The sequence below is a fragment of the Necator americanus genome, chromosome I, assembly GCF_031761385.1.
Source record: "Necator americanus strain Aroian chromosome I, whole genome shotgun sequence".
NCBI lineage: Eukaryota > Metazoa > Nematoda > Chromadorea > Rhabditida > Ancylostomatidae > Necator > Necator americanus.
In genome coordinates this window covers 26,694,587-26,711,000 of record NC_087371.1, presented here as the reverse complement: position 1 = coordinate 26,711,000, position 16,414 = coordinate 26,694,587, and the positions used below count along the sequence as shown (strand labels likewise).

The window sequence follows — 16,414 nt, the reverse complement described above, 5'->3', positions numbered from 1 at the left end:
ACTCTTAATCTTCACTTCGAAGGTCCATGACCCGAGCAGAATATTGGCCTTTTGTTTTTCCCAGAATTTATCCGGTTTAATGACGAGAATCATTATATTGAGTCCAGTTGTGGTTTCACAGAGGTGCTAAAACACAATGATAAGTAAAAGTCAACAAATGCTATATAAGTCGAAAAAGGCGAAAGTGTACCCACATTAATAGCCTTAAGAATCGGCCGTACATTATTATATGCATGCTTACCACGCATATCTATAATCACGGTAAATCCAAGTTCCCTAGCTTCGTCGCTATAAAAAGAGGGTGTAGCAAAGACGAAAAGAGAAGAAGCACAAATAAACAAATATAACGAAGGTAGCAACTTACGCAGTGACTGTGTGGAGATAACGCAATATATTCCTAATGTTGTCCGGATTCAATTGCTGTTCCTTAGGTGGAAAAATAATAATAGCTCGACCATTGCGATCCCGTGAACCAGGCAATAGTGCAATACAATCACGAAGAACATGAGCAATATCTTCTGCTTTTAAAACGACCTGCAAACGATAAAAAAAACGTACAACAATTGGAAGATATTAAGAAACTTCAAAAAGAAGTAAACACAAAAGAGCAATGTTATTTAAAGGATCTAGGACATTTGTCCAGGTATCTCTTTCAACCTACCTCGGAATCAACCATTTCTATCACACTTTAGCAACAATCCCAATTATTCACTATGAATAAATTTGGCATCATGAAAAGGCAGTATTGAGGTACAACGGCAGAATTTCTCTGAGTTCTCTGAAAACAGGACTTTTATGCCGAAACAAGAAAAAAATGAATACGCACGACTGGAAGTGAACACATTCATGTGCATTAAGAAACGAATGAAGAGACGCCGCGTTGGGGCGCGCTCCAAGCACAACCGCGTTGCTTGCGATCACGGCGACACTCAAGGGGCAGATGGAGTACGACAGGATGCGGAAAGACCTACTGCTTAGAAGTGGATGGTGATGATTGGGTAATTGACGTTGAGTTAGCTCTTGTTCAAAGTTACTAGCTGCTCGAAATGCTGTTCGTGTAGTTGGCTGTTCTTGGAGAATGGCGATCTCCCTCCACTATTATTGTCCTCATTTTTATGCATTTTGCTAAGTTACGTGACTTTCTTTTACAGTTTCCCCCTCTCTGCTCTAAGGAATTCAAGAGATTTTGCACGTGAATCCCTCATACACAAATAAAATTTATTTCTGATTGGCAGAAATCAGTTCATAGTCGCACTTTCTGTTCTGTACTCATGGAGTATGAAGAACGTGCTCTTCATTATCCGACATAGCAGTTCAGGACTTACAGTTACAAAAACAATTCCAGCGGAAAGGAGGAAGATTTCGCGCTCAGATATTGTAGATAAACACCTGAGATTGACGGGGGGCTTGAGTGCAGCCGATGTATGTGCCTACTGCTGGGTTATGTACTGTAGTGCTTCCGATTTTCTACGGGGTCATGTATCACCTTAAGTGTTTTCATAGGTAAAAATATGGAAGGCGGGTGAAAGAGTGAAAACGTCAGTCTCGATCGCAGTGTTAGAGAAGATCAAATTAATAGAACCAAACTAGATCAAATGCGACCTAATGGCAATCTCAGGGGTCTCAAAGTAACACTCTAACATTGCGATCGAGACTGACGTTTTCACTCTCTCACCCGCCTTCCATATTTTTACCTGCGAAAACACTTAAGGTGAGACATGACCTCATAGAAAATCGAAAACACTACAGTACATAACCCATTATCTTTCACTATTGTGATGTTTACAGCAAAGTCCGAAAAAAATATGGAGAACATTAAATTTCAGGATCTGAAGCAGTGTTCCTTCTTCGAAGATTTGAAGAAACATTCTTCATACTGGTGTGTAGAAATCCCACACCGTCTCATGAAACTTCAATTTACTTCATTTTTGAAAGTGTTCCTTACGTGCGTATTTCTAATTCACGCAGTGTATACAACCTAATTTGAAATATCTTCTGAGTTGTGTATAAGGATGTAGCAGACAGATACGAGTAAGAACTTTTTTCTCCGAGTGAGTTTCGCACTGGTTCTCTGCCCAGTGCGAACCCCTAGTGAGGTATTTTTTCTATAAAGAAGCACTGCTACAGTTTCTAGGGAAATATTCACATTGCAGCTCTCTCCATCTACATCTCCCCTTCGTCTTCGTATTCTTTCATTTTCCTTCTTCTGACTTATACATGTTTAACTTTAAAACTTTAAAAACTAACTGTTTTACGTTGAGCGCAATCGTGCTCCTGTGCAACGCAATTGTGCGCCACCGTGAACGACAGCAAACTTGGCGTGCTTTCAATACTCCTACACATTCTTTCCTTTTTAATACATTCACTTCTATCTTAGCAGATAAAATGTTTTCTTTATTTATGGGATTGTTTATTGAAAGGATGGAGTACTCACCATTGTTTCATCCTTCTGGCATGCGCCAAGGCGTTTGACTTCAATTCAGAATCGCAGTGGTTAGTGGACTCATACGCAACCTATGTCGATGACTTGGAGGATCAGCCGGTGTACCAGGTCAGTGCACCTAATCTTCCAGACTAGTTCTGGTACAATGCCGAAGATATGAAAGATCGGATTGGTTTTGCGCAATTGCGAAATATATGTAGTCCGCGTAGATGTGATGATGATCCCCCAACACTGTTATGTCTTCCGTGAATAGTTTCTCGGATCAAATTACCTGATTTGTGAAGTAATCTCGTAAGGTTCCCTGCACAGTTACAGAACTGCTGCTGACACTCCAGCCCCTTACGAAACCGAATTAGATGCTCCTTATAAGTAGTTCCAGGGAGCAATCTGCAACAAGAAACAATGTTACAAGCTTACTGTCAGAGACTAGTGCCAAACATCGAAGAATATAATAAAGGATAGGAAGATTGATGGGACCGGTCTTCAATATTTTCGCAAAGTTGTTGGCTGCCCTTGATCTCCATCACGGGTATACGAAACGTCGAGACTTGAGAATTTTTGCTTCTTTTCGAGTTATTCGAACGAACAGGTAGGTGCTGTATACAAAAAAAAACCTAGTTCACCCTCTATCAGATGATATATAATATAATGGGAAAATCCTTTTTCTTAATGGAGATGAAAAGGAGTGGGGCAATCTCACTTGTAAATTCTCTGCTAGACATTCAGAGACAATTTTGGGAGAGTACCGGGGTGGAGCAGCGAGCGTGCTCCCCCCCCCCTTTTTTTTCCTCTGAAAAAGCTACGCATTTTTACGTGCCAAGTGCGTTACCATAAAAATAAAATGGAGAATTCTGGATTGAATTAACCCTACACTCTAATGATATGTTTTGATTTAAAAAAAAGAAAAAAAAAGTATTTTCTCAGGTGCAAAAACAGCGACTTTTCATAGAAAAGAGAGAGGGCAGTTATGTATCCTTCACTATGTTGTTAGGTTTTTGAAGAACTGAGCTATTTCAGACAAAACTTGCTCTTGAAATTGCCGATAGAAACAGCGAATTTCTGTAACTTAGAAAACTTTCTAGTCGTGATGACACATCACACCAAACTTCTCCGGGAACTCCACTAGGAACTTATGTAACACACAAGTTTAATTTATAACTCATATATATATAATACATAGTGTATGGCGTATGTATTTTTTATTTTTTGCATTTTCCTTATAGTCGTTGGTCCTCAAAGTTGCTCACTCATTCTCCTAGCTGCTCCTTCGTCAACGTAGTTGTACATTCGTATTCATACTTTCTCGTTTAATACGATTCAGGAGAAAATGTATGTTATGTTGTTGCTGTTTTTGCTCCTTATTGAATAAGTGAGTGCACTTCTGCCAAAAGAAATGAGTTTTGTGTTCTTGCAATTCTTGACTAAGAAGACTAATTCCCCTTCATTCCTACTGTATTCATTCCTTTGCTGAATAACAATGTTTTAGAGCAAATATTCGAGTGATTTAATTAGTTCAATACTTTCCAAGTGTTCTTTTTTCTTATGATCACAACGAATAGCAGAGTTTCTGAGTTGTCTTTTTCTTTGACTACCTTGGTCCATACAGAGAAACTATTTTTTCTTCGAGACGAGACATCCCAACATAACATTTTTCTATAATGGTAAATGATTTCAATAAAAGTATTGATACATCCCCCCTCGGCGACCCTCCTTACTTCGTCCAAGATGGGGTAGACGCCCTTCACTTGGAAAGGGTACGCTTCCGACCTATTACACCTATGATCACTGGAATTCTTCTCGTGAACAAAGGGAACCAGCGGGTGAAGAGGCTCCCGTAAATTTTCGAGAGCGTGCCTCCGATCACGCCTTGCCTAGGCAATGAAGTGTATTCTGTGGAGATTCACTGTATTTGCTACCCAAATAGCTGACTCTGCCTATCTACCGCTGATCATACGTTGCATCACCGACTACAGCATACGTAATTCACTAGCTAATAAATTCTTTTGGAAGGTCAGACACATCTATTGGGGTTTTCTGATGGAGATTTTGTGGAGAAATATTGCGATTTATAGTGATCTCAGATTTGTAACCGTACCAGAAGCAAGGGAAATCCTCATGTGAAATAAGAGGAAAAGATTCACATAGCTTCAAATTACGTATACGGAAAAATCCGTTGAAAACAGGGAACATTCCAGTTTTTATAAGTAACGGTATGAAAATTATTGATATTGGTGCTTGCGAACAAGTGAATAAATAAGAGTGGAAGAAAGTGATGAAAAGGTAGTCGTATGCAAAGAAAATAGGTCCTTAAAACATGGCCTTCTGAATCTCTGAATTCTTGAGAGAGAAAGTCCTTTAGATAAGATTTCCAGACTTCCTGGAGGTAATATCTAGACAAAATTCGCTCGTTCTCTCTTAGTAGTAGGTAAAATATCAGGTATTTGTGGGGCAAAAATATGTATCTTAAGCTACGATGCTCCTGCATCATATTCGTAAGTTAGAATTCCAAGTAGGTTTACCTCTTATGAGAAGATGTTAATGTAGAGAGGTGATTCGTGCGTCAGCCTGATCATCTTGATTGCCTGAATTTTGTTGTTCTTCGAATTAATTACTCAAGCGGGGGTAAGTAATTCTTCTCTTTGTCCTGATCGCATGCGAGAGTCACGCAGTAGTTCCTCTCTTTGCATGAAACACAAAGAGCATCAAGTTTTCTTTAAAGACTTTGTGAAGAAGTCTGACAATCAGATCGGCGGTCTTCACATAGTGCTTTTAATATCGCTTGGAAGCCAGTCGCTGACGACTCTGATCCAAGGTTTGTCGGCGAAAACTTTGTGTGCCCGGCCCACCTTATTTTCCTGTCTTAGCAAGTGCTGCGGCGTCTCTACTTTTTATCGTTGGCATAGGACGTAACTTAGAATTTCATCCTTTACTCAAGTGAAGCCGAATACTCGTAGCGTTACTTTTTCTCTTGGGCGTTCAATGCTGCCCACCGTATCTTCTCTCTGCTTGCGAAGTGCTAGGTATCTGAAACATAAATCAAGCCCGCTGATATTAAATAAGTGAGAACAGAGTAGGTTTTCCTGGTCTTCTTCACTACATTCTCAGTGTTCTATATCAGAAATTTGTTAGTATGTTCCTTCATCTTTCATATAAGATAATGTTCACTTTTCTCGATGCTTTCGTCAACAACGTCTTTATTCATGTGCAATATCCACTCTTGTTTTTTTTTTCGTATCTTCATTTCTAGATATGCTGATCAAGGTAAAGACTCTTACGGGTAAGGAGATTGAATTGGATATTGAGCCTAACGATAAAGTGGAAAGGATCAAAGAAAAGTTAAGTTTATACTATTGTGCTTGTCCTGTAAATATAGTATGGTGAAAATCGCCTGAAGCACGGTGCTGTTGCGTAAGCAGCGTAGTGAAAAAGGTGGAATCATAGCGAACTGCAACCTAGGATGGTGCTGGCAGGAGTACCCATTCGATCTTAACCACTACGCTCCACCGCTTCGAGCACAGCCGCTTACGCGCCGTGCTTCATGTCGTTTTGACCTTACTATACTACCACATGTTTAGGTTGAAGAAAAAGAAGGAATACCACCGCCACAGCAACGGCTAATTTTTGCAGGCAAGCAGATGAATGACGACAAGACTGCCACTGACTATAAGGTGAGTTCAAATATGACAAAACTTCAGCACTTGTTTACTTCAACGGCTTTGTTAATCCGGCATTTCTTCGGCCTACGTTCTACATTGCTGATTTTGAAGACATAAATCTCCAATACGAGATCAACGCTAAGACGAATATTATCCAGAGTCCGTTTCCACGAACGGCTATTTTGCAACATTACAAGTGCAATTAAGACCAAGAAAAAGAAATGTTGGATATTGTTGTAACGTTGAAGGTCCTTGTGTTGTCTCTTGGGGCAGGGGTATCGTTGGTTCGAAAGGCTTGGTAGCTTAAGCTGCCCGAGCGACTCTGAACTCTGTGGGCAGCCTTAGACACCAGCGGCTAGCACGGACCACGCTCTTGGTCCGTCCTACTACTAATACGAATACTTGGTCCTGTGAATTCTGAGACAAACAGTGAAGCTTTGACAAGTGATTTTTTCGCTTCTGAATCTGCCATTGCTCGCCACTTACTCAAGTCTGGTAAAGTTAGCAAGATGCGCAATTTGGTCCTTATGAATGGCTCTAACGCAAACACAACGTCGGATTCATGTGATTCACCAGCAGCTGGATTATGTCGCACCGTGAAAAGTAGATCGTCGCAATTCTGAAGTGCGAAATCAGTGGTTAGACTCATACCAGTTTCCACAGCTTGAGGTGAAAGGAAGAAGGTCGGAATGAAAACTGAACTTAGTACAAACTGAGGGCACTATGACGAACTGAATGCTCTTCTCTTCTTGCGTAGTCTTCTAGCTACACTTGTTTCGATTGATGGATCAACAGAAAAATCTTTAGAGAAATATATATATATATATATATATATATATATGAATGATTAGATACGAGATCAGAGATTTGGCAGAAGAATGGATTATTAAAATGTTAGAGGAGTGCTTCAAAGCGAAATGGCACGTCTCCTGAAAAATGAAGTTGTTGTCCGTTCTTGCTTTTGTAACAATTTGTTTTGTCGCTGGAAAAGTTCTCATTCCTTTGACTCACCCTATTAAACTATTTTGGAGTAAAAGAGGTTCTTTATCTGCGCGTGCACTGCTGGTGTCTTGCGGAAAGGAAACTTAGGAAGCAAAATTTATGGGAAGTCCAAAAGCCTGGGACACAAATCTGCGCGAGTTCCGTCTTTGAAATTTTCTCCAGAGATAAAACATAGGGTGTTCCTTTTCACTACCATACCATTTAGATCAATTTCCTGTTATGTTCTGTTAAAGTTCTACTAACGGTGGTTGTGTAAGATGGTTGTGCTCTATCAACAAACTAAATCAGCATAACTTCCATGCTTCTTTCAGGTGGCTGGAGGATCCGTTCTGCATCTGGTTTTGGCTCTTCGAGGAGGATAGCGTTGTATTTTCTGATATTTGCGTTATTTCACAACCTTTATTTCTGTACTTCACCGGATTTTTCAGCAATCTCTTTTTTTGCAATCCCGGTGATAAATATTTTGTAAAACTGTCTTTACTCCATAAGACACTTCATCTGATTTATTGATCTGATATAGTCTGGTCGCAGTCGACAGGGCGTCAAGCTCGATGGTGTTGCATAGGCGGCTGCACTCGAAGCAATGGAGCGAGTAGCTGGAATCGAATTGGGACCCTCTCTAGCTCCACTCGTTGTTGTTGTCCTAGTGATGCTAGCGATGGTCCCACCTCGATCCCATTGCACCGCGCCGCTTCTGCAACTGAGTTTTACCTAGTTTTTGACCCGACTACACACGGATACCTTTTTCAGCATTTAAGGCGTTCTCGGAAACTACTTTTTCTCGCCTGAGTTTTTTTTGGGCCTGTCCGTGTTTGAGTTATATGTTTGTAAGTTGTGTCCATTCCTTATAATGTAGTATTGCTAAGGATGCGGGAACGGTCAAGAGGTACCCGTGTGATGTGCCGCCGCGTATGCAGAAAGCTAATGAACGTCGACAGTTGCACCGCACAACTAGTGACGGCATCATGGTAGACACAGTAGCTCCTCCTGTACTACGTCTCACTGACACCGTTTTCCCCAGCAATTCGGCGTGTCTGCTGCTCTTATGATGCATTATTTTCATTGCGTCCGCAACTCTAGTGATGGGCTTTCTGAAACGAATAGAAAGGGGAAGCACTCGGTGATAGGGTGTTTGGAACTTTAAATACAGTTGTTTAAGAATTTTATGTAACTGTAATGTCGTTTAGAAATGCCGGGGAAGTGTTTATGATCTTGTTCTGTACTGTTAAATGGAAACCACTTATCCATCTCTGGAAATACAAAAAACGTTTTGAAAAAATGGTCCACTGATTGATGTAGTACAATATTCCTTTAGTTTTTTCGCTTTCTAGACACTTCTTTTTGCAGATCTAGCTAAGTAAAACAGGCATCCAACTCCTGACGAGGACATGTCTTGCATATATACCTAACGTGGTCTCTCGCAGATAGAGAAATATCTGTTCGCCACTATTAAATCCTACAGGTCACATTGATTTTATGCAGAGAATAGATAGAAATGGAACGATTAAAAGGTGAAATGTAGGAAGGAGTTTAAAAAATGTATACAAAGTACCAAGAACTGATCAGTGTCCATTTAAGTCTTTAATTGAAATCATTTAAGTCTTGTGATGATGTAGACGGAGATTACCTGGTTTAGCTTTTATAACTGCAAATATTGTCTAAAATATCGTTGTGCATATAATTTTACAGTTGAAAATTGAACATTGAACTCGCTGAAAGAAGTTGTGACGAAGACACTACGATCCCAACCGCTACGCGGTAGAGAGTAGCGGTTGGGATCGTGCAAGGATCCTCGCTACTGCCACCCATCTCTGCAGTTCGCCATGGTCGCACCTCGATTCCAACCGCTGTCTCCTTCGCACCTCTTGGAGCGCGGGGCAGCTTACGCAACTGTCCGTGCTTCATGTCGTCGCGAACATCGCGAGCGGCGTTGGTTCGTGGCAGGGTCAAGCGTGTGCTGGGACGTTTCCATCGGGGATCGTAAAGGTAGGGGATTGCAAGGGAAGAGAGTAGTAAGGTAGTGTGTGGTCAACAGTAGTGAATGTAGAATAACATGATGACCAGGACAAAATATTACGCAGCGTTAGAGAATTATATACATTATAAAATATTACAATGAATAATATTGAGATATCACATAAATTACAAAACATTATATTTAGTTTCCGGCGTAGGGAAGTATGGAAGCCTCAACATTCTGTTTTGAAAATGCTTAAAGTGTTGACAATATAATAATGAGTGGTTTTTTACTGTTTAAAAGTGGATTTGGTGGAATATAATGACCAAAAAAGCTCAGACTCAGGTCTGGAAGACCACAAATAAGTTTGTGATAAGAGGACCATAAGAAATATTTTAATTAGTTTTTCGGAGAAGAAGGTTTGCCCCACAAAACGATAATATCGCTATTTTTTTGCAACTCCGAGTCTTTAGGAATTTAGATGGGAAAGGTTTCGACTTTTGGAATTTTCCAATCTAAATTTTGAGAGCACCAGACCGTCCGGAAAGGACAAATTTTGTACATAGGCCCCGATTTTTTCTCACTTCCCGTATCTATCTTTCAATATGTTGCAGTTGAGTACTCATTCAAACCATCCTTTCACCAAACCAATTTCAAACCATACAAACCTTCCTCTATAAAAAAAACCACCCAATGTATTTCTCTGGGACTTCTAATCACGAAGTTATTCGCGATCTCCCAGACTTCAACTCTTTTTTTTCCAAGAGTTGAGAGGAACAGAAGGTCCTTCTATCCGGAAATAAATTAAAGGCATCACTCCACGAATCTGAGGTGGAACGGATTTCAGGTGCAGTATTCGTATACGCGATAGTAGATTATGGGGAGGGACTGATTCCGTCCATTTCTTCCTAATTGCCGTAAAAAACAGCTCGGAAAATACGGCTTCGGGCGTTCTGGCGTACTATTTTCTACAAGGAGTTCGACTAGAGCGCGCCAACCTTGTGCGGCGCCGCATCTTCCGGGCCGTTTTTTACGGCAATTAGGAAGAAATGGATGGAATCACCCTTCTCTCCATAATCTAATCTAAAAACGTATTTTCAGGCTATTAGATGCATCTTTCTCTTATATTTCACGTGAAGATTTATCTTTATGCTGGTACGATAACAAATTAGACTTAACCTCACATCACAAAATTCCAGTGGATGTGTGTGACCCTCCAAAACAATTTAATAACTCGTGAGTAATATCCTACCCGGCGATGCTGCATATGATTAGCGGGTAAGTAAGCAGAGTCGCCTATTTAGGTAACAAAGAAGGTAAATTTCTTTGGCATACCTAGCTAATTGCTCTGCCGAGGCATGCTCGAAAATTTGCTGGGACCCTCTTTACACACACTTGTTATTTCCCTTAAAGTCATCACTCCACGAATCTAAGGTGGTACGGAATTCAAGTAGAGTATTCGCATACGGGATAGTAGATTATGGAGAGGGAGATGATTTCGTCCTTCTTCTTCTTCTTCTTCCTAGCGTTTGTGCCGCGTTGTTGCAGGGTCCGCCTTTCTGCTTCTTGTCTTCCATTTGGTTCTATCCATTGCATCAGCCGTACGTAAACGTGCATCTATCATATCCAGCTTCACACGGTCTAACCAGCGAATCTTTGGCCTCCCACGCGGCCTCACTCCTGAAACGTCGAGCTTCAGTGCGGTTTTGGCAACAGAATCTTCCTCTCGCCGCAAGACGTGACCGAACCATCTCAGTCGGGCCTCCTTCATCTTCTCAGTTATCGGGACGACGCCGAAGATGGAGCGCACAGTGTCGTTGGATACTTTCTCTTTTAGCGTTACACCTATCGTCCACCTTAACATCCGCATCTCCATAGCGTGCAAAACTCTTTCCAAGGCTTTCGTCGTCGGCCAGCACTCGCATCCGTAGAGGGCAACAGGACGCACAACCGTCCTGTAGATCTTCGACTTCAGTCGAACAGGGACTTTCTTGTCGCACAGTACGCCTGTTGCCATTTTCCATTTCATCCATGCCGCATTAACACGTGCTCGACCTTCTTGATCAATGTCGCCTGTGGAAGTCATTTTGGATCCAAGGTACTTGAAACAGTTCACCTTGTCTAATTCTGTGCCATCGACACGAATTGAACCATCCTCTATCCTTGGTCCGCACTCCATGTACTCAGTTTTTGATGTGTTGAGGCGCAATCCATATTTCTGTAGCCGATCCTTCCAAGACTGTACTTGTTTCTGAAGATCACCTCGAGCCTTCGACGCAAGCATGACATCATCGGCAAAGAGTAGAGTCCACGGATGCTGCTTCTGCATTTCCTTCGTTATCGTGTCCATGCACAGTATGAACAGCAGGGGTGAGAGGGATGAACCCTGGAGAAATCCTACATGTACAGGGAATGGCCTGCTTGTTCCAGCAGCACATCGGATAACACTGGTAGGCTTCGCATAAAGCAGCTTTGCCCACCGCACATATTCCTCTGGTACTCTATGCGACCTCATGGACATCCATAACAGCTCATGTGGGACACGGTCGAAAGCTTTCTCGAGATCGAGAAAAACAAGATGCACACTGCGGTTCTTCTCTCGATGTTTCTCCAGAAGGATACGGACAGCATGGATAGCATCTATAGTGCTGCAGTCCTTCACAAAACTGCACTGGTTGAGTGAAACGCTGACAATTTTTCTCCAGACGAGCCTCCAGGACACGCTCAAAAACCTTCATCGTATGGCACAGCAGTCGTATAGGCCTGTACGAAGTGCAGTCAGCAATGTCTCCTTTCCCTTTCCAGACAGGCACGGTCACGGAAGTTTGCCAAACGTCTGGAGTCCGTCCTTCTGCAACGATCTTGTTAAATAGAGTTGCGAGTCACACGGACCCTCGATCTCCTAGCAGCTTCCAGACATCAGCAGGTATGTCATCAGGACCGGTTGCCTTGTTCGACTTCATTTTTGCGAGGGCAGCACTGACTTCGACGGCAGTAATTGGTAGAACTGGACCCTCGACGCTGGGAACAGTTGGGATCGGAGGATGACAGAACTCTTCGTTACACAACTGGTTGTAGTACTCTCGCCACCTCTCCAGGATCTGACCAGGGCGGCGCAGAACGGCTCCATCAGCTCCCTTAACGATCCTGGTGTGTTCCATATCCAACGTTGAGCGATGTCGCGCTCTGACTAAACGATACACTGCCCGCTCTCCTTCTCTAGTATCAAGCATGTCGTACACAGCCTTTTTGCGGTCCGACTTCGCCTTGGAGACTGCCTTCTTAGCCTCCCTCTTCGCCGCTAGGTAAGCATCCCGATTTTCAGGCTGACGTGTCCTCCACCAGAGCTTATACTTGGACTTCTTCTCACGAATTGCTGCCTGAACTTCCTCGTTCCAAAACCACGCAGCCTTTTGTACTTTAGGCTTACCTAGAGTCGTCTTTCCCAGAGTGTTCTCCGCGGTCAAGCGTATAACGCTGGAAATAGACGACCACATTTCCTCCACACTACGAGTAGGGTGGGGAAGTGCAGATGGAGTCACTGACGCAAAAAATACCTCCTTTCGATTCTTCAGATTCCACCATTTGATGCGCTGTGTTTCAATTCTTGGATGTCTCTTCCTTGGACGGGAGATTTTCAAGTCCATAACGAGCAGATGGTGTTGGGCAGCGACATGGTCTGTAGGGATGACTTTTGAATCCTGCAGAAGTCGGCGATCTCGTCGACGTAACATCCAGAAATCTATTTGTGTTTCACGACCGCCGCTGGTGTACGTGATCAAATGCGATTTTCTTTTCCGATACTGCGTGTTAGCAATGATCAAGTCACTTGCAACAGCATACTCCAGGATTCGCAACCCGTCGTCGTTGCGAGCTCCAAAACCGTATCCACCATGACAACTCTCGAACCCGTCTTTCCGAGAACCGACATGTCCGTTGAAGTCTCCTCCGATTAGAAGTACTTCTTCGCCTTCCAGGGATTGGACGTACTGCTCCAGATCTTCCCAAAAGCACGCCTTCTCTTCTTCACTACAGCCCATCTGTGGCGCATAAGCAGAAACGACTCGCAATTCCACTTCTCCTGTATCTACTTTTACAGCCATCAAGCGATCCGATAGTCGATCCACCGCTGTGACGCTATTTCTAAACGACTCGTTCAATATGATACCAACGCCATTGCGATTTGATACGCCGTGGTAGATGAGCTTGTAGCCATCGCCTAATTCCCTTGACTTGGAGCCTTTCCAGCGAGTCTCCTGTACACAACATATGTCAACACGGCGTTTTCTGAGACTGTCTGCCAGTTCGCGACTTCTTCCAGTAAGTGTCCCAACGTTAAGTGTTGCCAAGCGCACTGGATGTTGCTGGCGATGGCGAACTAGCTTCTTTGGCCGGGTCCGTCCTCTAGCCGGTAGCCCTTGCATATTTGCCACATTGCCCGGGCGAGGACAATGCGCGTCGCTTCTGGGGGACGCCCTAGCTTCTGAAGAACACATAGTAGACATTAGCAGTATGACGCGATGGGGGTGTTGCCCTCGGTCGGCTTGTCGCACTAGCAAGCTAGCAGCCTGGCACCGGAATCGTCGTACTATCCCCTCACTTAGCTACCCTGTAGCTTTGGCCCAAGGACCGGGCTACTAGCCGGACACCTTTGTGGCATGGTTGAACCTGCCGGGACGAAGTCTCGCCACCATAGCTGCCCGACGGCCAGGGCCACCACTGCGCCGCTTTGAGGCGTGAGATAGGATTTGCAGCAGGGAGGTGATTTCGTCCATTTCTTCCTAATTGCCGTAAAAATGCTCCGGAAGATGCAGCCTTGTGCACAAGGCTGGCGCGCTCCAATCGAACTCGTTGTAGAAAATGGTGCCCCGGAACGCTCGAATCTTCCGGGCCGTTTTTTACGGCAATTAGGAAGAAATGGACTGAATCATCCCCCTCTCCATAATCTACTATCCCGTATACGAATACTCCACCTGAAATCTGTACCACCTCAGATTCGTGGGGTGATGCTTTTAAGGAAAAATTGTGGCAGAAGCTGTGGAAACCTAACGAATGCACCTTTTTAATTCATGGTCTATAATAGATGAACAGTTTGAATTGAATTTCCTCTTGTCTCCTCAACGGTTTATCACCTCGTATCAACATGGTGTGTATGGGCGTCGAAATGCTATGAACAGAGATGGTACTTTTCACCCCATTTTCGCAAATCAGCGGAATATATTTCGAAAGTATAGACGGACTGGTCACATTGTGAGAAGAATCGACGATGTATGGACAAAAGGACGTCGGAGTGGATCCCAGAAGATTCGACACGCCCTCAAAGGAGACCATCAACGAGGTGGACTGCTGTGTTCATAAAACGGATGTACCAGCTCAGTCGGATACAGCTCAAGCATCTTGCCACTCAAAAAACTCACGAACATCTCGGACGACGATTATGAATGAAAGGAGCGGCTGAAAATGACGCTGAACCTCGCACGGTCAGTGGAGACGGGCCATCTGCTCCTTGTCTCAGTACCCATCACGGCTTTAGCAAAGATAAGTTTATGATGCGACTTCGCGCTACCTACTCGACTGAATTGGTGGGCCGATATTATCGCCTAAATCGAAAGCCCATATCATCTTGAGTTGGGTCGTCTTTGACCGCAGCCTTGCAGCTTGCGAAAAATCAATCCATTCGTCGCTATTCTTTGCGTCTCGCCTGAACTGCCCATACACGCCGAGTGTCGTCAGGTCCTCCTTCATCACCTCCGTCTAGGCAAAGAAGCAAAGAGAGCAACAACTTTCGACGGCGGTGTCAGATATTGATACTTTAAACGGGCCGTCCGCTAATACGCCATTTTCAGTTTCGTGTTGAAATTCTTCATTGTAGCCCTAGGCCAAAAGTAACTTAACAGCTTCCTTTCCATGCAGTTGACTTTCGACTGAGGATAGCTTCGACGGCGAGGTCGACAACATGTTGAATGTTCGTGCTCTTTTCCGCGAATATTACAATGTCGTTATCGTACGTACTCGGAATCAGTCAAAGCACGTCCTGATAGTGCTAGGATGATATCGGCTAGACACTGATCTACTGTGCTTCACATAATGTCGTTGACGGCAAAATTGAACAGGAAGGGTCCTGTCACTGCCCCTTTTCGAATACTCCTGTCGAGTAACCTTACTCCAGTTACCACTTCAAACGGTTGGTGTTCGAAACGCAGCAGTTGACCATTGATTAATGTCATCAACTAAGCGAACAAACTTTCTTAATATTCCATCTTGCGACTCGTACTCGATCGACCAAGAGGAACCTTTCGTCTATACATATTGAAAAGATTATATTCGCAGTTCTTGGATGTTCAGCATTTGTACGCTGATTCCGCCATCTCCACTCAATTTCCCACTCTTCGCTTCTTTCGATAGAAACTAGAATTTTAATGCTTCTTTTTCTGTTGTTTATTATGATACTAGCTAGCTGGAATTCTGCCCTGATATGCTCCTTTTCAAATTCGCCCCTACAATTGGTCCTTATTCTCTCCTAATGGTGGAAAGCCGTTCAAGGATAGCAAAAGTTGGTGAGCCCTTCCGCTCGAGGTCCCCCACCCTTTCACTCAGGGTCCCTGACGTCCTCCGTTAAGTCGTCACCCAAACCCTAGTGTCCGTTTATCTACCGTAGCGTTCTGGGTCTGGAAAAAGGATCTCGCGTGAGGATTTCTCACCTTCTGTAGCAGGAGAATGACCTGCCAACCCATCACCCCTTATCCTTTGAAGGGCCAGTCTTGTTGTGTAAAATTCAGGCGAAATTCTAGTGAGCTCCTTTCCATCTTGTTTTTGTTTTATGGCACACCTGTAGGTGTTTTCAATAAATAAATAAATAAATTTCCGATTTTGGTTTCCGCTGACCGCGTATGTCGGTTGTTGGACGTACTCGAGTTCAGGAGCTGATGGCATTTGCCGGTTCACAAAGTGTTAAAGTGATCCCTCCAAGTTTGTATGCTCTCTCGCTGACAGTGACCTCACTAGCAACGATAAAAACTGGAGAACATCCTTTCATTTCGCCGCCATACTGTATTAGTCTAGCACAGACTTGCTTCAGGTTCTTGTCCTCTCATGCTCTTTCAAACTCCTTCGCTCTTGACGTCTATTTTCGCGATCACGTTTCAGCTGACTGCGCAATATTCTCCTCAGACGCTTTTCTTGGCTCGGATCGCCAGTAGTGCTGCGACACAGAGAATTATACACGGATCTTGTCTCCGCAGATGCAAAAGCGAACTTCTTCCACGGCGTTGAAACTAGGACTGTTTGTTTTGGTGCATTCTGAATACACTTTACGAAGGAGTCTTCATAATAAAGTTTCTTCTTGGTCCGTACCCC

At 43.5% G+C, this 16,414-nt stretch overlaps 3 protein-coding genes across 6 annotated transcripts in view; 1 reads left to right on the top strand and 2 right to left on the bottom strand.

Annotated features, from left to right (window-relative positions):
• Positions 1 to 676, bottom strand: part of RB195_006949 (uncharacterized protein) — a gene marked incomplete at both ends in the record, with an annotated part of 83,959 nt that extends 83,283 nt beyond the window's left edge. For all 3 annotated transcript variants that reach the window (XM_064180319.1, XM_064180320.1, XM_013450687.2), the window contains 4 exons: positions 16 to 126; positions 195 to 288; positions 365 to 534; positions 662 to 676. In XM_064180319.1, coding sequence (XP_064037198.1) covers positions 16 to 126; positions 195 to 288; positions 365 to 534; positions 662 to 676 — 390 coding nt within the window. The remainder of the gene's footprint in view (positions 1 to 15; positions 127 to 194; positions 289 to 364; positions 535 to 661) is intronic.
• A 4,419-nt stretch (positions 677 to 5,095) lies between these two features.
• RB195_006948 (uncharacterized protein) lies at positions 5,096 to 7,463 on the top strand (the record flags this gene model as incomplete). 2 transcript variants are annotated; one of them, XM_064180316.1, is made up of 4 exons in its annotated part: positions 5,096 to 5,255; positions 5,691 to 5,815; positions 6,019 to 6,111; positions 7,413 to 7,463. In XM_064180316.1, 4 exons carry the CDS (start codon positions 5,096 to 5,098, stop codon positions 7,461 to 7,463), a joined length of 429 nt encoding a protein of 142 aa, XP_064037196.1. The 2 variants fall into 2 exon arrangements, with proteins under 2 accessions (XP_064037196.1, XP_064037197.1); XM_064180317.1 differs by lacking the exon at positions 5,096 to 5,255 and having other exon boundaries at positions 5,693 to 5,815.
• Positions 7,464 to 10,580: 3,117 nt separating this feature from the next.
• RB195_006947 (uncharacterized protein) lies at positions 10,581 to 14,803 on the bottom strand (the record flags this gene model as incomplete). Its single annotated transcript, XM_064180315.1, has 3 exons — positions 10,581 to 11,724; positions 11,951 to 13,541; positions 14,629 to 14,803. The coding sequence occupies 3 exons, from the start codon at positions 14,801 to 14,803 to the stop codon at positions 10,581 to 10,583; spliced, it is 2,910 nt and encodes a 969-aa protein (XP_064037195.1).
• Between the last annotated feature and the right edge of the window lie 1,611 nt (positions 14,804 to 16,414).